This window comes from Emericellopsis cladophorae (genome assembly GCF_022114955.1).
Source record: "Emericellopsis cladophorae strain MUM 19.33 chromosome Unknown NODE_12_length_473309_cov_116_543296, whole genome shotgun sequence".
Classification (NCBI taxonomy): Eukaryota; Fungi; Ascomycota; class Sordariomycetes; order Hypocreales; family Bionectriaceae; genus Emericellopsis; species Emericellopsis cladophorae.
In genome coordinates this window covers 277,382-299,822 of record NW_026250937.1, presented here as the reverse complement: position 1 = coordinate 299,822, position 22,441 = coordinate 277,382, and the positions used below count along the sequence as shown (strand labels likewise).

Here is a 22,441-nt window from a genome sequence, read left to right as displayed (position 1 = left end):
CCAGCTCATCGAAGTATCGAGACAGCAGACTCACTGTTCGGCATCTTCGCGCAGCCCTCGATCAAATTCGACTGCAACATTCTACGACGTCTGTCAAAGTGATCAGCAGATAAGAAACCCATTTGCAGCTACCAGCGGGGCAACCCTATTTTTTTCTACGAGTCCGACAACACGACCACCCCTCCTTGCCGCACAGGCACACAACAACATCGCAATCATGGCGCCGACCTTCGAGCATCTTCGCGAGGCCGACCTCGACGATGAAGACTACAACGAGGACGAGATCGACGTATCGGATCTGCGCGAGCGCTTCGAGGTTCAGTTGGAGCATGGTTACGACACATTCGTGGTCATTGATGGCCTGCCCAAGGTTACAGAAGACCAGAAGCCCAAGCTGGTTAAGTTCTTGTTGCGCAAACTGAACACTGTTGGGTCGACCCGGGAGGATTTGATCTACATGCCTATGGGTGAAGATGGCAAGTCTTTGAGGTATGCTGGACCCATGAATAGAGCTGCATGTGGATGAACTGACCTTCCTCAGCTTTGCTTTCGTCGAGTACTCCTCGGCTGCCGAGGCTGCCGCCGCCACGCGTCAGCTTGACATGGTTCCTCTCGACAAGAAGCACACTCTGCGTGTCAACAAAATGACTGACATTGAGCGATACGGACGGGAGGGCCGCATTGACGAGACCTACCAACCCCCCAAGATCGACGAATTCACTCAGAAGGAGCATCTCAAATGGTGGCTCAAGGACCCTTCAGGCCGTGGCCGCGACCAGTTTGTCCTGTTCCGTGGCGATAATGTCGGAGTCTTCTGGAACAATGAGAAGGATCAGCCCGAGGGCGTGGTCGAGCGTCCCCACTGGACCGAGACGTTCGTGCAGTGGTCGCCAAAGGGTACCTATTTGACCTCGGTTCACGCTCAGGGTGTGCAGCTTTGGGGCGGCCAGTCCTGGTCTCGCCAGGCTCGCTTTGCGCACCCCTACGTCAACATGGTGGCCTTCTCGCCTAGCGAGAAGTACATGGTTACTTGGTCTAACCGTCCCATTTCCATTCCTGAAGAGGGGCACCCTGCGCTTTCGATTGATGACGATGGTAAGAACTACGTTATCTGGGAAATCACCACTGGTACTCCTCTGCGCTCGTTCGCCAACTTGGATCTGCCCAAGCCTGAGGAGGGGCGTCCTCCCCCGAAGCTGCAATGGCCCGCTTTCAAATGGTCCGCTGACGACAAGTACGTTGCGCGTCTCAACCCTGGCCAATCTATCTCCGTCTACGAACTTCCCCGGATGAACCTCCTCGAAAAAACCACTATCAAGATCGACGGTGTTGTGGACTTTGATTGGGCCCCGGCCACAGTGCAGCGCGATGGCGTCAAGGAATACGAGCAGCTCATTTGTTTCTGGACCCCTGAAATTGGTAGCAACCCAGCCAAGGTCGGCTTGATGAGCATTCCTTCCAAGGAAATTGTGCGGTCCCTCAACCTCTTCAGTGTGAGCGATGCCAAGTTGCATTGGCAATCTGAAGCAGCATACCTGTGCGTCAAGGTGGACCGTCACTCCAAGTCCAAGAAGTCGCAGGCTACCACATTGGAGATCTTCCGTGTGAAGGAGAAGGGTGTCCCCGTCGAAGTTGTCGACACCATCAAAGACACTGTCATCAACTTCGCCTGGGAACCCCGCGGTGCCCGTTTCGCTATTATCTCTACGACCGAGCCTGTCGGGCCTACGGCTGTCGCACCAAAGACTGCTGTGTCATTCTTTTGCCCCGAGAAGACCAAGGGAACAACGACCGGTAACTTCAAGCATCTCCGGACACTGGACAAGAAGAACAGCAATGCTATCTACTGGGCACCTCGTGGTCGCTTCGTTGTGATTGCCACGGTCCACAACCAGCAAAGCTCCGACTTGGACTTCTTTGACCTTGACTTTGAGGGTGAAAAGCCCGAGTCAGACAAGGATCTGACTGCTAACCTCCAGCTGATGAACACGGCGGATCACTACGGCGTGACCGATGTCGAATGGGACCCTTCGGGTCGCTTCGTCGCAACTTGGGCGTCTGTGTGGAAGCACACTGTAAGTTACCGAAAAGAACAACCATTCAATGACGCATTACTAAACATTGGCAGATGGAAAATGGTTACCATATCTACGACTTCAGGGGCGAGGCTCTCCGCGAAGAGCCTGTTGATAAGTTCAAGCAATTTTCATGGCGCCCCCGCCCCGCTACTCTTCTCACCAAGGAAGAGCAAAAACAGATCCGCAAGAACCTCCGCGAATACAGCCGCGTATTTGATCAGGAAGATGCCGATCGCGGTGCCTCTGCAGACCTTGCTGTGGTCGAGGCGCGCAGGCACTTGCTCAACGAGTGGTACGAGTGGCGCGAGAGCATGGAGGCAGAACTGGCCGAGGAAAGGGAGCGCGCCGGTCTACCCAAGGACCCTCACACACATTTGTTGGAGGCCAAGACCAAGACGCTTCAAGTGGCCGATCAAGAACAGGTGGTGGAGGAGATTGTGGAGGATGTACTAGAGGAGACGGAGGAGGTAGTGGTTGGTTAAGCATGGTTTTGAAAAGGGCTGCTTCTAAGGTTATCGGTTTCTGCATCTGGTCTCGGAGTGCGTCTTTCGTTGTACGCTTTACAGCTCCCATGGTAATGAATTTACGGCGATTCCTATAAATGGGGCCTGGCGTGCGCTACGCACCCTCGAAGTGAGACTACTGTACTGTGGCGGCGACGGCGCCCGAGTCTGACCACTCTTGTCCGACGGGAAACAGGTCATTTTTCCCGTGTTACCGGATATCACGATCATTCCAATGCCATGGAAAGTGTATTCTCTCAGTCAAGCAACCTTTGATTGTTGGGGCAAAGGCCCTGTTTTTCACAGAGTTGGCACGTGAAAGTGTGCTAGGTTGTGCGCTCTGCAAGGGACTGTCCCGGGTTTGTATCAGGGCACACAGCCTGCTTTGCACGGAACGCGCAATGGGAGAAGGTACATCAGAGTTAGAGGAATAAGTTGCATTATAGGTAAAGTATGCCAACATGCCAGTGAGACGAGCTATTTTCAAATAGATATGGGTATCGAACCATGGATAGAAGTCAATGTCCTCAAGAGTCATTCGCGCCTATACAGTTGTGTGGGAATTAATTACTCCGTAATGCGGCCCGGGCAGCGATGGTGTGCAACCTTGACGGGCACCTCCATCTCCATCAAAGTGCGCCCTCAGACCCGGCCCCCGCCCATCTTCCCTGCATCGTCATATTACCAATTCTTTCACCAGACGGGCAATTCCTGCTAAACCGATGCGTTTCGCTCATTCCCCAACTGGATTCAACCTGCGCAAAGCTTGCATTGCACCAAGGAATCAAGCCAGCCCTTGAGAACGCTGGGAGCCCGATGCCCAGACGTACCGCCTAGTTAGACCCCGTTCTCCAGTCGACCTTCTTGACTCTCCCTACAGCCTGCGACTCTCAACTATATTCGTTGCAAGCAGCATACGAGTCCGATTCATCGATATCAGCGATTCAACGCATTATTTTGCAGCGCCTATCACGCGCCATCTACATATCCACCGACTCGAGGCGTGGTGCTGCGGTGCTCGTCTCGCACCTGCAACGCGTCATGAGCCAAGTCAATTAAGCAACACCACGATATGCCACGACGGTCTTCAACGCGAGACCGAGGGTCTCGATCCTCGGGCCAAAACAGACTAGTCCTTGTTGTCGCTATATTGTTCGTATCATGGGTTCAGCTCGCGTCCGCATCTGCTGCTGCACAGCAGCAGCAACAACGTGCTGCCGTTCAGCAACCGGACGATCACGAAATCATCAATGAGCAACGCGTCAATGAACGAGACCCTAAATACGCCGTTCAAGATATTGGCTATGATGGCGCTATCGATGACACGCCTCAAGTCAGCCCGAATCAGGGGAGGAAGACCCAACCTTCAGCCAGTCAGAAGAAGCATCTGCAGTATGCGAACAATCGTCAACACGACAATCTCGAAAACAGCGGACGATCCGCTCGCGCTAAGAGGAGCCTCGACGATAAGAAAAACATTAACAACATCAAAAACAAGAAATCTAACAATGAAAATCTTTACGATGCGAGCGCCCTCGCTACTTTGGCTCCGGCACAGCCCGTCCGAGCACCAAGCCTACCAGGCAAATTCCGATCCAGCAGCACGTTAGCTGCTGGACTCTCCTCGCCGCAGATTGCGCGGAGCCTGGAAGATTGGGAAGTGGAAGACTTTGTTCTTTTGGCGACCGTCGATGGAGATCTTTATGCCACAGGCCGCACAGACGGCAAAGAACACTGGCGCCTCGAGGTCGACCAGCCCATGATCGAGACAAAGCACTTCCGCTCCAACGTGTCCGTTCTCGACGATGACTACAGTCCTATCGATCACTACCTCTGGGCTGTAGAACCAGCTCGTGATGGCCTGATCTATGCCTGGATCCCCGAGCCAGGAGTTGGTCTGGTGCGCACAAGCTTCACAATGAAGCGCCTTGTTGAGGAGCTGGCTCCATTCGCCGACGAGAATCCGGCAGTCGTCTATACTGGCGACAAGAAGACAACTCTAATCACCCTCGACGCTGCTACAGGTCGTGTGCTCAAGTGGTTTGGATCAGGCGGCTCTCACGTCAACGAGGCCGAGAGTTGTCTGCGTCCAGACTATCTGTATAATGCCGACTCTGTCGAATGTAGCTCAACAGGAACCATCACCTTGGGACGTACCGAGTATACTGTCGGCATCCAGCGTCGCGATGGTAAGCCGATTGCCACCCTCAAATACGCCGAGTGGGTGCCCAACAACTACGACGCCGACTTATACACCAACTACCAAACCTCTCTTGACAGCCGCTACATCACCAGTCAGCATGATGGCAAAGTCTACGCTTTCGATTACGATCCTGGCCAGCCAGCTTCGCCCAAGTTTAGCCAGCAGTTGTCCTCGCCTGTGGCCCGCGTATTCGACGTATGCCGCCCCTGGGACGCCCCTCGGGACAGCCACCCGGAGCTAGTTGTGCTTCCGCAGCCGACTATGCCCACCAAGAGCACCGAGGTCGCACGCACCAGAAGCAACAGCATCTTTCTCAACCACACAATAACTGGAGACTGGTACGCAATGTCGGGACGGTCATATCCACTCATCATAGATGCTCCCCTTGCGAAGGTATCGCATCGCGACGTCTGGGAGCATGGCCCTGGGTCCGGTGAAGAATCGCAAGTCTTGGTCGGGACGCACTTCCTCGACTCCCTGATGCCAAGCGGAGAAAATATCCCCGCCACACTGCCTGCTGGGCCGATGAATGGATATGATCCCGAGTTGGCCGAAGAGGACTGGCTGCCTGTGGTCGTATCGAGCGACAAGCAAGATGTCGGCCTTGTGGGCAAGGTCAAGTTACTTCCACAGAGTGCTCTGGAAAGCGTCATGGATCTGTTGAAGAACCCCTTTCTCATTCTGATTGTAACCGGGGCTTTGATGTACTACGGCAACAAGTTTCGCCGCATGAGTGATTCGGAACGACGCGAGCTTATCGCCAACATGTATTCGTCCGCGGGATCCAAGGTACACCCGAAGCTTGGTCCAGTCACAGAATTGGCACCTCAAAAGGCCCAAAATCAGGTTGGTCAAAAAGAAGCCTTGACTGAGGCATCCAACGGCCAAGAAGATGTCTCAATCGTGAAGTCAACGGAGACTGGCGCGACCCCGGCCGTCACAACATCTGGGGTTGTCGTCACTCACTCTGAAGGGAATGGGGCGTCTGAGGCGGTCGTAGTCGATCCCGAGGCTGCGCGCCCAGGGTCATCTGATGAAGCGTCGCCAGAGAAGAAGAAAGCACGCCGTGGCCGCCGTGGAGGCGTCAAGCACAAGAAAGGCAGAGGTAAACTAGACAACTCAAACCTCAAGCCGACCGATACTACTGGCCGTGCGAACGGCGTCACGATGCGCCCAGACATTACCACGGTCCGAACGGGCGAGATGGAAGATGTCGATGACGGGACAGTCTTACGACTTCCGGGTCTGCTTGTGTACCAGAACAAGGTGCTCGGGAACGGCACGAATGGTACCACTGTGCATTCGGGAGAATACGACGGACGAAAGGTAGCCGTCAAGCGGCTGCTCCTCACGTTCTACGAGATCGCGCAGCAGGAAACAAAGCTGCTGAAGGAATCAGATGATCACCCCAACGGTAAGAAATCATGTTCAATGTGCGAGAAAGCTGTCTAATAACGCCTTGTAGTGATTCGCTACTTCAACCAACAAGAGCATGAGGGTTTCATTTACATCGCTCTGGAACTATGTGACGCTTCCCTTGCCGATATCGTCGAGAAGCCGCAGATGCACCGCGAACTGGCTGAAGCAGGTCGCATGGATCTCCCGGGAATTCTGTATCAGATCACCAACGGCATTGCACATCTGCACTCCTTACGCATTGTTCATCGCGATCTAAAGCCACAGAATGTCATGGCTTGCCTAGGTAAGACCGGAAAACCTCGCATGCTTGTGGCCGACTTTGGCTTGTGCAAGAAACTCGATCTTGATCAATCATCCTTTGGTACGACGCATGGTAGAGCGGCAGGAACCACCGGTTGGCGAGCTCCGGAGTTGCTGTACGACGACGACAAGCTTGCTGCCGCAGTATCAGCTGGTGCCCGTAACTTCCACAGTCAAACGAGCGGTCTCGACACTCAGAGCGGATCTGGGTCGATATTGGTTGGCGACGACGCAAAGTTGATGAGTGGCCGAAGGGCAACAAGAGCGATTGACGTATTTGCCCTGGGCCTGATCTTCTTCTATGTCCTCACCAACGGGCAACACCCATACGACTGCGGCGACCGGTACATGCGAGAGGTCAACATCCGACGCGGCAATTACGACCTCTCGCCGTTAGATTCATTGGGTGATTTTGCTTGGGAAGCGAAAGACCTGATCTCTTCCATGCTTCACGAGGACCCCAAAAAGCGCCCTGCAGCGTTGAGCATTCTGTCGCACCCCTTCTTCTGGTCGGCGAAGAAGAAGCTTGCGTTCCTGTGCGATGTGTCGGATCACTTTGAGAAGGAATGTCGCGACCCTCCTTCATACGCGTTGCAGGAGTTGGAAAGTCATGCTGCAGAGGTCATTCGAGGCGATTTCCTTCGCATCCTGCCTCAAGCGTTCGTCGACTCTCTCGGCAAACAGCGCAGGTACACAGGAACCCGCATGCTTGATCTGCTTCGTGCCTTGCGCAACAAGAGAAATCACTACGAGGACATGTCGGACTCTTTGAAGAAGGCGGTCGGTGCGCTGCCGGCTGGTTATCTTGCTTTCTGGACCATGAGATTTCCTTCATTGATACTCGTTTGTTGGAACGTAATTTTAGAGGTAGGCTGGCAGGACACGGACCGCTTTGTGGACTACTATCTGCCGGCGGGATTGTAATACATTGGCTGTCAGGCTCAGAATATTGCCCTTGACGAGGTGGTTTCGCTTGTGTTCTTGAAATTATCTCACAACAGCTTATGCTTGGGATCTGCGGCGGTGTATTGCTACTATATGGCCACTATATGTAAGAGATCGTATGCATGGTTGACACTCCACGCCAGTCTCATGATTCATTTCTTTTTTTGCTTTTTTTCCTTTCTTTTTTCCCCACCTGCTACATATTTGCTTATCCCCATTGGACAAGAACTTTTTTGCCTTTCTTGCCCTTTTTACCACCCGTATTCTCGGGTGCCTCCTCAGTGGCCGGTGACGCTGAGCCACTCCCACCGGACCACGAGAACCCTGTTTCTCCCGGTGTGTCGCGTCGTATGCCTCGTCCAGTGCCGTACCCCCAGATACTCGTCGTCGGCTTCGGCGCGGCTGGCAACGCCGGGAAGTTGTCCCCGCCATTGGCAGCTCGGGTCGCTGGTCGACGCGGCAAGGTCGTGGATGTAGGGGCTGCTCGTGCTGCTGGCTGAGATGATGCACTGCCTGCTGTGGTCCATGAAGTGGAGGCACTCGCTCTGGACGGCCCAGCTGATGGGAGGGAGGGGAATGCCGACGACGACGACGACGACGAAGCAGCCGTTTTTGAGGAGCTGTGGCGAGGAGTCCATCCTGGTGGGGAGACGCCCGGCACTGGTGAAGGACCGCCGAGGCGCGTGCTGTTTTTGAGCTTGAGCACCCTGTTAGAGTGTTTCTGTGCCGGTGCGCCCCCTGGCTGGGACGGGTTTGCGCTCGCAGCGTTTGCCCAGCCGGTTGCGCCGTGCATGCCACTTAGCCCGGGCAGGCTTGGGTAGTCCTCGTTGATGGCCCTCCAGTCCTGCCAGGCTGCCTTGAGGGCACTAGACTTGCCCGAGTCCTCAAAGAGGTCCGCGACCTCCTTGACAAGAGTACCGAGCGCACTTGACGCTGTGTCGGCAAACAGCCCGAAGAACGCGTCGACCAGCTGAGGGGCTGTGAGCTTGTTCTTTCGGTAGGACGAGACCGAGTCGCGAAACGTGGTCATCTTTTGTGCGTCATTGCCTAAAAGGTTCGCGGCACGTTCAATGACAGCGCCATGGCGAACAAGACGAGCTCGGTCCGCGGACGTCATGTTTGCTGGGTCAATGGGCGTATGGGTGTCCATGGGATCGATGTTGGTAGCCTGCGGTCGAGGCGTGGTCGACTGACTGTTGCCCCTAGACCCCGATGGAGTGGTCGACGACGCAGGGCCTCCTGCTGATAGTTGTCCACCAAAAGTACGGTTCGAGACGGACTGGGCTGAGTGAATAGCCATCTGCCTCTGGAAGGCAATCTCGTCTCTTCTGAGAGCCTGGGGCGTTGTGGCTGGCGCAACGTCGGCATTCTGGTCCCTACCTCTGCCTCTACCCTCACGACCACGTCCTCGTTCCCTCCCACCTTCGCGTCCGCCTCGCCTTTCGGGCTGGAAAGAGCTCCGAATGTCAAATCCAGAGATATCAACCGTCCGTGCCTCGCGCCCACTGGCTTTTCCTCCATGCTCCTCAAGTTGATGCGCTTGAAGGTCCATTTCGGTATCAAACACAACAAACTTTTTCTCTTGGCACTCGCGGTCCGCACAGAGGTAATGATCCTTTTTGAAATGCGATTCCAACGCGCTGTAGTCCTGGTAGTAGTGAGGGTGTCGTGCATCCCGCCTATCGCAGAGAAAGCAGCGTTCATGCTTCATCCGGCAGTGCTCATATAATTTATCGTCATCGTAGAACCGTTCTCCGCAGAATCCGCACAATGGATGGCCTTTGAAGCCGGTCTGGTCAGCAGAGCCAGGCTTATCGTCGCCGCGGCGCATGTGCTTCTCCAACTCTTTGTCTGCGAAGAGTTCATGCTCGTGGGTGAAGACACGCTTGTTCCTAGTGCACAAGTCGCACATGCGCTTCCGGTGTGCGGAGCGCACATGGCGATGTAGATCTGGCCATCCTAGCCCTGCAAAGTCGCAGTCGGGTTCGGGGCAGTTGTATCGAAGCAGGAGAACGGTGTCGCCGACAATGTCTTCGTTGGCGTACTTGATACCAATGTTCTCGTCGACTGTGCTCATATCTGAATCGGTAAACTCTTCGAAACGTTTCGTGGCGTCTTGGGCGAAGATGACGAATGGCGCTGGTGTCTGGGATTGTAAGCAATGCGATCAAAGCAAAGTTGTCGGGCAAGACATACTCGACAGTGGGCGCAGTTCTTGTCCTTGTACAGCGCTCTCATCCTCAAGCCACAGATGTGGCAGGTTGTATGATTACATGGCGCAATGGAATGATGCGAGACGACGTTCGCACAGATGAAGCAAAGTTCGGCGTCCTCCGGTACGTTGTCTTCTTGGATAGCAACTTTGGGCCTCGCTACGGCCGCGAGCGCCTGTGCGCTGGGATTGGCAGGTTGCTCTTGCGTTTCGGGGGCATGTTGCTGTCGACGATTCGGACCACCTCCTCCTCCTCCTCCTCGCCCTCTTGACCGTCCACCTCGGCTACGGCCTCCTCTGCCTTGCTTCGAGCCTGTAGATGGGTTCGAAGACCCATTTGGTGCTTGGGATGCTGAACTGTTCGCCCCGGTCGATGATGCTTCCATAGTGGGCGTACTTGGGACAATCGCTTTTGCAAGTGTCTATTTGTCACGCTGGGATTCGCTGAGGTATTCAGCTAGCGTTTGCTGAAGTCGTTCGCTCTCCACGAGTAAGTGGTGGTCGTCGAAGGGACGGGGTGGTTCAGGTCTTTTGGTTAAAAAATATCGCCTCCAGCTGGTCGCCGTCATCAGGGCAGTTTGTCCAGGCCAGAGGGGCTCCAACCGCGTGGGGGCACTGACTGCATTCCATGGCATCTACTCTGGATGACTCAGCTCTGCTTACCCTACACAACTCCCCGTGTGATAGCGTCGAGTCAGTACTGTGACGTTTGTCGACTCATTCTCATTTGTATGAAGCAAACGATGTACAAATTTACTAATGCTCTAGGTACTCGATTGCAGAGTGGGTAGTGGTGTTGACAATGGTGCAGGGAAGAAATGCAAAGACACAAACTCATCTGATCACCGTATGATGCAGAATATCACATGGAATATGTTCCCGCTTTGAGATATTCAATACCTTGAAATGCTAGTAAACCCTCACTCGACGCCTCTCCAGTACCAACCGTCTTCCTGCGTTTCTAGACCCTGCCTTGTCCGAGACATCTTCCGGTTTCAGCCCTTGATGTACAGCAGCAGCAAGGCAGAAGCAGAGGAACACCGGTATGAAAAACCCAAATGCCCGTTGCGCCTTGTGGCTTCGTTCACAAACAACAGATTAAGTAAATGATGCGCGCAGCTACCAGAGTGCGCATCTGCGGCGCGTACTTGGTAGTGCCTACGATTGGGCTGGCGGCTCCTCAACGGGGTACAAATGCTTGCCGAGCTCCTTGTTCATGCTAAACATGTTGACTTTGGCCTGTTTAAAGACCGCGTAGAGCTTGGCATCGCATACGATTGACCGCTTGTCGTTGGGGTCCTGCAAATTGTTGCTCTTGATATGAGCCCAGAGGCCTTTGACCACAGCTGGGCGAGCGAGCTGTCAATGTGTGAGTACAAATGGGTCTCGCCTGGAGCAGACTCGTCAACGGAAAGAGGACTTACTTGGCTTTCGCCGACAATGTCCGCAAGCGCAGGACTCAGGTTGAAGGGTTTCTGAAAGCCGCCTCCAGCCTTGCGCTTCTTCTTGGGCTCGCCATCAGAACCCTCAGCCTCGCTGTCATCATTGTTGCTGATCTTGTTGGAGCTCTTCTTCTTCCTGGCCGCAGCCTTTTTCGGCTTGGTCTTCTTGTCCAAGCCACCACGAGTCGACCTTCCTCGCGCGAGGCTATTCTCCTGCTCCTGCAGCTGTGCGGCTAGACGGGCGTCGGCGTCCTCTGCAGACTCGGACCGCTTGGCCTTTTTCCGCGCGGGCTCAGGCGATGCAGGTGATTCGGACGTCGCGCCATTGGAGCGCTTCTTGGGGGAGGGAGCAGGTTCGGGAGTAACGTTGGAGACAGCGTCGAAGCGCTCTTCAATCAGGGCTTTGATGGCATCCTAAATTCAGTTTAGTGAGTGAAGGTGGAACGCGCGGTAGACGTTGGCGGCGAACCTTCTGCTCGGTGAGGTCGAGCCCACCGAGCGCGTCCTGTAGGCCCTGGCGGATTTTCTTCCTAGAGATTGTCTCAAGATCGGCTTTGGCAAGGATATCATCGATGATATTGGTGTAGCGTTCGTTCTCTTCGGCGGACACTGTGCGCTGGTCAGAACCCCGAGTCGTGCAGTTGCGACACTAGTAGAGAGACCAACATGGAGCGCTCATCTTGACGGACCACCGAATGGCATAAAGTCAAGAATCGCGACGCCCCGCGTTGTCGTCGAGGCAGAATCTACCCAGCCCTAGTCGCCCAAGGGATGCGATGGAAGCGATAGCGGCTGCCGGACCGGTCAAAGCATTGCCCAGCGGGAGAGCAATCAGCGCGAGCTCCTACTCGTTATGAGGGCGGCAGAGGATGGCGAGTAGAGATATGTACTGGTACACTGGCGCCGGAATCGCCTTGGAGAGTAAACTCTGACACAATGCTGCTCGGTCAATTGCCAGCTGCGGCGTAAAATGACGTTGATGGTGGTTTGTTTGGAGCGTGTGCGGGATGGATGGTGATGGTACAGGGCGGTTAAAAGTGGAGTGAAACGAGTTGCGCGAAAGTGTGGCTCGCGCAAGCGATGATGGGGAAGATGTGGCTGGTTAGTGCAAGGCGTTAGCCACATGGCCTTGCGATATGATCAAGTCGAGATTTCGACGTTGACCAAGTCTCGAACAATGTGGGTTATTCATTGACGATGCACGGAGGATACACGGTGCCATTTCTCGACGTGCAAGCTACATGATTTTTTTCTTCAGCGTTTAGCGTTCAGCGAACATGCTCCATGCATATTGATGAGTTTGGAGCTCTCCAAATGAGAAGAAAGAGGACACAAGGGACATCAGCATAGCAACATCACTACCATCAATCATACGCTTGGCATCGTCGGCCCGTTCCGTTCTAAGTCGGCACCCTCGCATATTGTTTGCTACTTGGGAAGTGCGTCGAGACTGGAGGTTATCACCGGTCGCGGTCCACCGAGGGCGAGCAGTCCTTGCTGTGTCAGGAATGGCAGCCACAAGACTGTCCCTCTGAAAATCTTTGACGACAAATAAACGTATTGTCGTATCAGAAGAGCTTCTTTCTGAACTGACACATATTCCCCCCTGCTCTTTTGCGTTGCCTCTGTTGCATGTGACGGTGAGATGGGTGCTGCTGACGGTTGCGTTGAACACATGCATTTTCAGGCGCAGGATTGACACATGTGATTTGGTACAACATTGGCCTGTCAGCACTAGAAGATTTCGAACACACGAACCTCAAAGCCAGTCTCTTCACTCCTCCAACCTTGAACTATCTCAGAATTTGGCGACAATCATGGGTGCGCGTAAAGGCATGTATGTTCCAGTCTTCGGCTCGCAAGATGGCCACCCAAATGGCTCTAGATGTGGCTGGACACTGCCCGCACATCAATCCCCGGCCTCGGCAAATCGAAGGGTGAAAACCAACCTATGAAGGCAGCTCCTGGCAAAGGCTCCGCAACTCCAGGGGAGTCAACGTCAAGGACTCGAGAAACTCATGACGTGCACCTCAACCATCGGCCATTCAGGAAAACCAAGTCCCAACACTGTCTCCCTGCTCTCTCACCTCCCTCAGTGATCCTATAGCATACTCAAAAGTCAAGACTGCCAGCATGCTCAATTTCAATGTCCTTAGCCAGGCCTTCCCGCCAAAGGCCAAATTCACAGAGGCCAACGTGCCAGATCTCACTGACAAGGCAAGCAAGCTCCATCCTCACCCATCTCACTCCAACGTCAGGTCAGGATAGCTAACAATCTGTCAGGTCTGCATCGTGACCGGCTCCAACACTGGTGTGGGCAAGGAAGTGGCCCGTATCCTCTACTCCAAGAATGCCTCTGTCTACGTCGCCTGCCGGACCGAGTCCAAGGCTCAATCCGCCATTGAGGACATTAAGACGTCGCAGCCCTCCTCCAAGGGCAAGCTGACATTCCTGAGCCTTGACCTGGGCGACTTGCCGGCCGTGGCCCAGGCGGCCGACCAGTTCACCGCCCAGGAGACCAAGCTGGACTACCTCTTCAACAATGCCGGGGTCATGATGCCTGGCAACGGGACCAAGACGAAGCAAGACTACGAGATGCAACTGGGCACCAACTGCGTCGGCCCCTTTCTCTTCACCAAGAAACTCACACCGCTGCTGCAAGCCTCGGCCAAAACGTCGCCTGCTGGCAGCACGCGGGTGATGTGGGTGGCCTCCTCTGCCGCCGAGGCGTTCGCGCCCGCGTGTGGTGTTGACCTCTCCAACCTCGACTACCACACCTGGCGACCCAACACTTACCAGTACGGCGTGAGCAAGGCCGGTAATTACTTCCAGGGCATGGAGTACGGCAGGCGATTCGGAGACGACGGCATTGTCAGTGTCAGCATGAACCCAGGCAACCTGAAGAGCGACCTGGGGCGCACCGCAGGCCTCCTCGGACAGAACCTCCATTGGCTCTTCAGCTACCCCGTCGTCAATGGCGCATACACTGAGCTCTACGCTGCGTTCGCCCCCGAAGTCAAGAACCGCGACTGGGTCATCCCCTTTGGACGTCGGGGTACCATATCCAAGAGCCTGCAGGAAAACGCCAAGGACGAGAGCGAGGGCGGCAAAGGCACAGCGCGCAAGTTCTGGGAGTGGCTCCAGGAGCAGGTCAAGGAATATGTCTGAAAGCATTTGCGACTTTATTTTGTATATACCCCCCCTCTGAATCCCAATCATCTCCGTTCCTACGGCCCCGAGACGTCTGTCGTGATTGCGCCGTCTTCAATGTACACGCCCGAGAAGAAGAGATCCTCATCTGCATCAGCGTCCCCGTTGGGAAGCTCGAGAACACCAACGTGCCAGTCTGCGCCATTGCTGCTCGCACCCACCGACATGGGAGCGACGACCTCCTCCAGGGGTTCCGCGCCCGTCGAGTGCCAGAGACCGACGCTTCCCTCGGCAAAGTCAATCTCGTACGCAATGTTGTGCCAGACGTCGTCGCCAAAAGCAATGGCCCACTTGTCCTGGCCGCTGACCTGCCAACGGAGAGAGTCGCACGTGGTCCCTGAACCGCCATACTTGAGTTCAGTGAAATGATTCTCGAAGAAGGCAATCTGGTGCTCCCTCGCTTGGCTCGGTGGGTTGATGGCGGATCGCGAGATGCTGAAGTGGTACCAGACTTTGCCGGAAGCGATCGCGGCGTCTGTCTCGGGGATGAGCTCCGTACGACGCATGTTCTGGCCATTCCAGTACGCCGTGTCCGTCAGGGTGATCTTGACGCCCTGGGCCGAGGCGGTGTCGTTGGGGTTCTTGTGCTCGGGGCTGAATTCGACATATTCGGTCACCGGACCATTGCCGTGGATGTAATACTGGTATGGTCCCACGGGAGTTGCCCAGGACCATTTGTTCAGGTCCTCTGCCGACTCGAGATCGTTGAGGCGACCGTCCCAGAGAACCGCGGCGGATGCGAGTGTCGCCGTTGCGAGGATGGACAGAGACTTCATTGTGGGCAGTATCGTGGTCGCTCGTATCGGTTACTGAACTTCATTTTGGCTTGGTGAGACAGCAGTCATTATATACGTGTCCCTTGTTTCGCGTTGTTTGATGCTTACAATATGGAGGATAACCCTCCGTGCCGGGGTTCCGAGTAGCGGACCGCATCCCGGGGTGATGAAACATCACTGTATACTGTTCATGTTCCCTCTGCTGCAACTGCGCCATATTAATCATACTCTGTGATGTATTATGAATTGATTGTCTGGTGAGGGACCAGTTTGACATGGGACAACGCAAGGGCAACATGGGCCCCCTTATTAGGTGCCCCATCCCGGCGCTTCCGCAACTAGGTTGAGTAAAGATCACCCTCGCAGCCCCATTAGACGACGGGTCACGACTTGCTCCGATGGCCGCGAACTTTGGTAAATACTACACATTTCTCCATTAGAGGGACGTACCATGACGATCGTCTGCGCTACAGTGTCATCCAACTTGCCGCCTCCCGGAGAACGCGATGATGGGATGGGTAAGGGGATGGCAGGGTATAAGAGGTGGTAAAGGAGTTCCTTGAGGCTTAGTACGGAGACAAGAAGTCAATCCCCAGTTCCTGTCCGCAGTGCCAGGAAGCGCTGGTGTGTTATAGCTAGCGCCGACCCCAAGCTCTGCAGGGTCTGTCCTCGACCCCTAGGGCGGCCATCAAGCAGCATCACCGGGGGTCAATGCTAGCTTGTGTCATAGTCCAAATTCTCCTTAGTTATTCTTGTGAATCGAAACAGGTTGACTAGTCAGTCAGCAACCACGTGCGCATCGCGCAAGTCGCTCGAACCCTTTCTCCTGTCCGCGGACCTGTCACCCCTAAGAAGAGAATGGGCCTATGTTTGCTTCCCTGAGAATTCCTCGCGGGTTCTGCTTCAGGCAAAGAAGTCTTTACTTGATAGCATTACGAGTGGCTTGCTGTAGGCGGCGCCCAGGGGAAACAAATAAAGAAACCAGCCCAGCCTCAATGAATGGAAAGAGAGGACTGTGACAGCTGAGAAGCCACGGTGTTTGGGTTGCTTGTGATCATGAATAGAGACCGCCCATCGAGAACTTTTCATTCATCGTCTCTCTGCCGCTCTCCTAGGTCAGCGTCCGCCAACGCTCAGCTTACATGTAATAGGCCCCGCGTTGTCGCCCCTCGATGATGACATGCAGTTATCTAACTACAGTTTAGGCAGCTCGCCAACTAGTGGACGTGACGACTGCAGACGTCCATGGCCGCGAATGCTTCAGACGACTCGGCCTTTCCAATACCCTCCACCCATCCTTGATTTCTATTCCTGGTCAGCAGACGTGCAGCATATGTGAGTCTCTCGTCTTGTGCCGACCGTGGTGCGCACAAACACTCTGCTACCCTTGGTATACACGCGCTAGCAACGCCGTTGGGGGATCCGGCACCAATACGAGGTTGACTTCGAGGCTCAGGTACTCCAGGAAGCCGCTGGTGAATTAGACTTCTGGTCAACTTGAGGGCTAGGAATAAGCTTAATTCTAGTGCGGTCGAAAGTGCTTTATACGTCGACTCAGCTCAAGGCACACTCAAGGTCAACGTACCTTATCGAGACGCTAAATTTGCAACTGCCCCTTTGTAGCCATCCCTTAACCTCCCGCAATAGATTATATGCAGTGAAGTCAATCGTGGGCTACACGTATAATACCTTGCGAACTACTTGTGTGATGAGCACAATCATCCATGTTCCATTACTGGCAGCCTATCATGACCAGAACTTCTTCTTCTTCTTGATCAGTTCACGTATCGAAAACCAATTTCCCTCCCTGCTCGCGGATGCCCGGATCGACTATCGACATATGCCGGCGGTGGAGTTTTTTGTTGAGGACGCAAGCCACCACCGGGCGATACTCTTCCAAGGTGTGCACGCCTTATTAGTATTTGACGGCTTTGACACCGTTCCCACTGAATTGCCTCCTCGACGTCCGAGACTAAGGTAAACTGTTTGCGCGTTAGAATCATGTGCTCAGGACGGAGTGCACCTTGTATATATAGCTGTCCCCGCGTGCCTTTCGCCGCCCCGTACGCTTCTGCTCACCAGCGTTCGTGACGCGAGGGCAGTCTTGATCACGCTCGCTTATCCAACGTTTTCATTCCATCATGGCAAGTCCATTTCAGGGCCACATGGCCGACCCAATTCCACATACAACGCTTGGAGCCACACGCAGCAGCATCACTGGCCGAGGGAGCCTACTGACACCACCGCCAACACCGACACCATCCACGACGACAGCCATCAGCGCCGATTCGAATGTTGGCTACAGGATCCGCGTTCTGATACACGACATGGTGCACTATTCCACGGATGCTGCGGCGAAGGAACGTCTTGACGAAGTCCTCCACCCTACCTACATCAGTGCTCCGTACTTCAGGGAGGTGAAGGCGCAGTGGATCCGACGTGCCACTATCGATGCCACGTTTGAGTGGCATCGGGCGTCCAGCTCCTCATCTCGCCCACCCCCCCTGGATATCAATTGGATGCTGGCGGAGGTCAAGCTGAACCTGGAGGGCATGGCCTTTGAGGATGCCGTGCACAGAGCTTTGCACGCGTGCGGTTTTGTGGACAGGTGCAAGACGAGCGGCGACTTCCGACCCTGCGCGCAGAATCTTCTTGCGCCTTTGTACGCTAGCTTGTTTGGCATCAAGCTCGAGGAACTGAAGGATGAGCACTTTTTGACTCGTCTGCGAAAGTGCGGTGTGTAAAAGGACTGGGCTTGGACAAGGGCATGTGCATCGGACAGCAGGCGACCATGGATGATATGAAAGCTCACAGGCAAACATTGACAGGGCTGGCCCTTATGATCGATCAAGCTTGGAACTCAGGTACTTGCGTTCATGTTTTTTGGAGAGCATGCACTTTTGATTAATGCATTAACAAAAGCATGTTGTATTATGAGTTGTTTAACTTACCTTATTGATGTCTGTGCTGTGATGCAACTATCGAGTGTCACTAGTGAATCCCGAATCCCGCTCATTTCCTCGTCACGACTTCACGCGACACCCACGCGATGCCCTTTCCCTGCTCTTAGGATTCGGTCTTTACCCATCAATTGGACATTGACCATTATGCCTGCGAAAAGGTCAGCTGTGCGCGTAGCCGCCAATTTCGCCGCAGGGAAGGACGGTGCCTCTAAGTCCGCCGTCAAGAGGACTGTCCGTCAGTCCCAGAGGACGGGAAACGCGTCTGGAAGCGACAACGACGACGATACACCATACGCGCCTTCAGCACCTGACGATGACTTCCCCGACGAACTACCCAACAAACGGCGCAAAACGGTCAGCAGCACGAAAGAAGAGGCCGCTCGCCTTCACAAGAAACTGTTCAGCGTGACGGCCACACAGGAACCATCAGAACCAACATGTTTGATGCCTAATCGCGAGCACAACACCGTCTACCACAGATCCCTTCTCCTCGATGGCTCAATTGCCAAGGCAGGCCAGAATGCGCTTCTGGATTGGTTCGACAGCATTAGCACTGCTCGTGCCATGCCATGGCGCATGACATGGCTCGACCCAAGCACGATATCCGACGAGGACGAGCTCCGAAAGCAACTCGAGCGTCGAGCATATCAAGTGTGGATCAGCGAGATTATGCTCCAGCAGACACGCGTGGCGGTCGTCATTGACTACTGGAACCGATGGATGGAAAAGTGGCCTACAATCCAGGATCTCGCCGCAGCCGACGCGGACGACGTGCTGGCCGCATGGAGGGGTCTGGGCTATTACAGTCGGGCCACGAGGATCCACGAGGCGGCAAAGCATGTCGTAAGCCACAAGGAATTCAGAGGTCTCCTGCCTGCTGATGCGAAGAAATTGGAAGCGGAAGTGCCGGGTGTGGGACGGTACACTGCGGGTGCCATTACCTGCATCGTCTTTGGTATCCCCGAGCCAATGGTCGATGGCAATGTGCTGCGCGTACTGAGTCGCCAACTGGGTATTCTTGGAAATGTGAAGACGGACAAGCGCGTTATTGACACCCTCTGGGCTGCCGCAGACGCTCTCGTCAAGAACGTGGCTCAGGGCGATGGTACGGTCAACGACCCCAGCACGATTCCGAGGAGCGACAAGCCCGGGCGGTGGGGTCAGGCTCTGATGGAGCTGGGAAGCACGATATGCGCTCCAAAGCCCAACTGCGCAGCGTGCCCTATAACTTCCACGTGTCGGGCGTATCTCGAGGGTCGGGAGCTTGCTGATCGCAAGGACAGCAAGGCATCGCCGGTAGCAACTCCCGACATTGAGGATGCCTGTACCCTCTGCGAACCCTTTGAGAACGCGCAGGACGAATCAGACGCGACTGAAAGAACACCCGTCGTTGCAGGCAAGCCGAGCAAGAAGCAGGCCACTTTGTCGTCTTTTTTCAGCAAGCCCTCGACCAAAGAAGCGCCAGCCAAGGCGGCCGGAGCAGCAAAGACCAAAGCTGCGGAGCTGGAGACAATTGTGAACCACGCCAGGAAGTTCCCGCTCAAGGTTGTAAAGAAGGCGGTTCGCGAGGAGGAGACGCTCGTCTGCGCGATTCAGACACGCGACAGTAGTTTCCTCATCCATCGGCGTCCCGAGAAAGGACTCTTGGCCGGACTGTGGGAGTTTCCCTCCAAAATCCTGGACGCGGGCGAGGGTTCGACCTCGAAGCAGCGCAAGGCCCTTGCGCAGAACCATGTGTCTTTACTTCTGGGTACGAACGATAGCAAGCTCAAACATGTCGGCGAGCTAGGCAGCGTACCCTGGCTGTTTTCGCATCTCAAGCTCACAATGCATGTGCATCTGTTCAAGGTCGACACAGACGAGGTGGCAGCCACAGGCGACGAGAACAAACAGCCCAGTCGGTGGAGCGACAATGTCGAGAATGAGTCAATGGGGACTGGGATGAGGAAGTGCTGGGCTTTGGTGCGGGATCACTGTACTCTTGTTGATTCATAGGATGCTTCCTAAGCACGTACGCAAGCTAATGTGGGTATCAAAGGTCACTGTTGATCCGCCGGCTCGTCTGGGTTGATCCCCGTCAAGCAATTCACCGTCTCGTTGCTCCCCATTTCATTGATCAAATCGTCCTTGGGTATCTGCCACGCACCAGACAGCTTGGCGTACCCATCCAAGGCATCAGTGAGGGTCTTGCCAATCTCCAGGGACTTGTAGGCACGCGTGCGGGAGAAGAAAGTCAACATCTTACGGGCAGCGTCACGGTCTCCGGTTGCCAGCAGCATCTTTGCCGCCGTGTCAACCCACGTGGTAACGGCTGCGGCCGACTCGTCCTCAAAGGAGATGAACATGTCGGTGACGAGCGGGAGGAAGCGCTTGGGCGCAGAACACATGTAGTACAGCACGCGCTTGAAGACGCGACCGGCAAAGACCGAAGCCTCCTGGAGCTGATAGTCGGTCTTGAGAAAGGTGCTCGAGGCACCCGTGGTCAGGTAGCGGTGCTGGCCGAATTCAGGGGGCACATGCTCAACGCCCAGATACCAGGGCACAAAGGGCGCGGCGACGGAGCCGGTGGCGGCATTCCAGATCAGGTACAGGTCAGGGTCCCCGGGCTCGAAGACACGGATCACCTGGCCGTAGCCGGACTGGTCATCACAGATGCGAGGGTCACGTACGCGCTTCATAAAATCCTTTTCGGTCACGGGCACCATGGCAAGCGTCGCGTTCTCTAGGGCGGCCTGCGACATGTACTTGAACCCCCCGGTGCGCGCGTGGTAGCTGTCCCCCTGGACGCCATAGGCCTTGAACACATGAAAGGGCTCGTCGCCGTCGGGGTCCCACCAGCCTTGCGCGACGGCAAAGTCCACGAGGTTCTCGGAGCCCATGTGGTCACGCGAGTCGGCAAAGTCGACGGGGAACTCCTCAATGTAGCCGGGATACGAGACCCTGACAACGTCGGGACCCAGTCGCTCGGCGGCCCAGAGCGTCTCGCCCCCGGCAAACTCCCAGACGACCCAGCCCTCGTCCTTGTCGGCGATCAGGTGGGGGTTGCCGCCGTACGTGGCGAAGCCGTGCTTCTTGATCAGGTCACCGATAATCTCGACGCCCTCGCGTGCGGTCGCTATACTGCACGCCGGTCTGGGGCTTGGGCGTCATCTCGGCCAGCTCATCGCTGTTGCTGGCCTAGACGTCCCGCACGGCCACGCCCTTTTCATTCAGGCCGACGTTGGTCAGTGGCGCGGGGAACCCCTCGAAATCAGAGTACTCCATGCTCATGTACCGCCAGGTGTGGTTCACCTGCGGGATGGTGATGAGCTTACCGGGATAGGATGCATCTTGGGTCACGCCGACGGTGATGGTGGCATTGGCGAGATGGTCCTTGGCTGGGAAGAGCTGGAGCCAATGCGACGACACTTCCTCGCCGGTGCCCCCGAGGAGGACATGTCCCGATTCCGTGAGGTTCTTGCCGACGTAGAAGGCGTAGCTTGCTGTTGCGGGCGCAGCGAGGCCAAGGAGGCCAAGGAGGCCAAGGAGGCCTAGAAGAGGAAGCATGGTGCTGCTGTACGAGAATTTGGGCGATCAATGATGATGGTTATGCTGTTATTGTTGTTGCGCAGAGTACAACAGCTCACAGTGATATTTGCTCCACGACTCTTGCCTTCGTCAGCTCTCCTAACGACTCCATCGAGGCGAATTGTGACTCGAGTGATGACTGTCATCAGTCGTGAGGGCTCCACACGAGGTCGGATCGGATCGGCCGACCTTCGGCTTTGCTACCTAAGGTAAGGTAAGCATCTGTTGAGAGAGCACCTGGCCAAGCGTCCGGCAATGGCAGCGTCGGAGATGGTGCTTGCTGATACTGTGGCCGGCATTTTCTCGGTCTCTCTTGGGGTCGCCTGGTTTGCATACGGTAGTCGCTGACTCGCTGAACTCACTGGTGCGGCATGGTCAGCCTTACCAAGGTAACATCAACTCAACCGCCGTAGACCTCATTCCCTTGCTTTCTGTTGGCTGAAGTTATCGAGTGCGCAGTGCAGCGAGCGGACTCGAGCTGTTACGCCGCAGTTCCGAGGCCGAGTTGCAGTCGCACGACAGTGTCACTGTCACATGCCGCGTCAAGCGCCTGCTCACTGCAAATCTTCACTTTCCCATGACGAAGAGAAAATTCATGCCGCCCAGCGGCGGTCTGTGCAGTCCTGGCAAGCTTCTCGAATCGCAGAGCGCTGGCTGGCCAGGGGCCTTGATCGCCGTGGCCCCATAGCTAGGGCAGTCGGGTTTTACCCCTGAATTGAGAATCTGAGATGTGGATGTCTCCTTGGCAAGCTGCTGGACCCCTCCGGGGGCCGGGGGCCTCCAAACAAACCCCTCAATTACGAGATGTGCCGTCCGTCCGACC

The 22,441-nt window shown here is 55.3% G+C and overlaps 8 protein-coding genes across 8 annotated transcripts; 4 read left to right on the top strand and 4 right to left on the bottom strand.

Moving 5' to 3' along the window:
* Window positions 1-217: 217 nt before the first annotated feature.
* Window positions 218-2,560, top strand: J7T54_003633 (Eukaryotic translation initiation factor 3 subunit B-like protein; the record flags this gene model as incomplete). Its single annotated transcript, XM_051505137.1, has 3 exons — window positions 218-489; window positions 542-2,075; window positions 2,129-2,560. 3 exons carry the CDS (start codon window positions 218-220, stop codon window positions 2,558-2,560), a joined length of 2,238 nt encoding a protein of 745 aa, XP_051363477.1.
* A 1,093-nt stretch (window positions 2,561-3,653) lies between these two features.
* On the top strand, window positions 3,654-7,427 carry J7T54_003632 (Serine/threonine-protein kinase-like protein; the record flags this gene model as incomplete). The annotated part of the gene is made up of 3 exons (XM_051505135.1): window positions 3,654-6,198; window positions 6,250-7,287; window positions 7,369-7,427. The coding sequence occupies 3 exons, from the start codon at window positions 3,654-3,656 to the stop codon at window positions 7,425-7,427; spliced, it is 3,642 nt and encodes a 1,213-aa protein (XP_051363476.1).
* A 299-nt stretch (window positions 7,428-7,726) lies between these two features.
* J7T54_003631 (LIM domain and RING finger protein -like protein) lies at window positions 7,727-9,997 on the bottom strand (the record flags this gene model as incomplete). The annotated part of the gene is made up of 4 exons (XM_051505134.1): window positions 7,727-8,145; window positions 8,247-9,594; window positions 9,645-9,836; window positions 9,893-9,997. The coding sequence occupies 4 exons, from the start codon at window positions 9,995-9,997 to the stop codon at window positions 7,727-7,729; spliced, it is 2,064 nt and encodes a 687-aa protein (XP_051363475.1).
* An 821-nt stretch (window positions 9,998-10,818) lies between these two features.
* Window positions 10,819-11,781, bottom strand: J7T54_003630 (uncharacterized protein; the record flags this gene model as incomplete). Its single annotated transcript, XM_051505133.1, has 4 exons — window positions 10,819-11,019; window positions 11,085-11,516; window positions 11,572-11,711; window positions 11,769-11,781. The coding sequence occupies 4 exons, from the start codon at window positions 11,779-11,781 to the stop codon at window positions 10,819-10,821; spliced, it is 786 nt and encodes a 261-aa protein (XP_051363474.1).
* A 1,454-nt stretch (window positions 11,782-13,235) lies between these two features.
* Window positions 13,236-14,270, top strand: J7T54_003629 (Oxidoreductase short-chain dehydrogenase; the record flags this gene model as incomplete). The annotated part of the gene is made up of 2 exons (XM_051505132.1): window positions 13,236-13,298; window positions 13,386-14,270. 2 exons carry the CDS (start codon window positions 13,236-13,238, stop codon window positions 14,268-14,270), a joined length of 948 nt encoding a protein of 315 aa, XP_051363473.1.
* A 59-nt stretch (window positions 14,271-14,329) lies between these two features.
* On the bottom strand, window positions 14,330-15,088 carry J7T54_003628 (uncharacterized protein; the record flags this gene model as incomplete). Its single annotated transcript, XM_051505131.1, has 1 exon — window positions 14,330-15,088. The coding sequence occupies one exon, from the start codon at window positions 15,086-15,088 to the stop codon at window positions 14,330-14,332; it is 759 nt and encodes a 252-aa protein (XP_051363472.1).
* Window positions 15,089-17,253: 2,165 nt separating this feature from the next.
* On the top strand, window positions 17,254-20,046 carry J7T54_003627 (A/G-specific adenine DNA glycosylase-like protein; the record flags this gene model as incomplete). The annotated part of the gene is made up of 2 exons (XM_051505130.1): window positions 17,254-17,824; window positions 18,245-20,046. The coding sequence occupies 2 exons, from the start codon at window positions 17,254-17,256 to the stop codon at window positions 20,044-20,046; spliced, it is 2,373 nt and encodes a 790-aa protein (XP_051363471.1).
* Window positions 20,047-20,090: 44 nt separating this feature from the next.
* On the bottom strand, window positions 20,091-21,597 carry J7T54_003626 (Secernin-like protein; the record flags this gene model as incomplete). The annotated part of the gene is made up of 2 exons (XM_051505129.1): window positions 20,091-21,166; window positions 21,366-21,597. 2 exons carry the CDS (start codon window positions 21,595-21,597, stop codon window positions 20,091-20,093), a joined length of 1,308 nt encoding a protein of 435 aa, XP_051363470.1.
* Window positions 21,598-22,441: the final 844 nt, after the last annotated feature.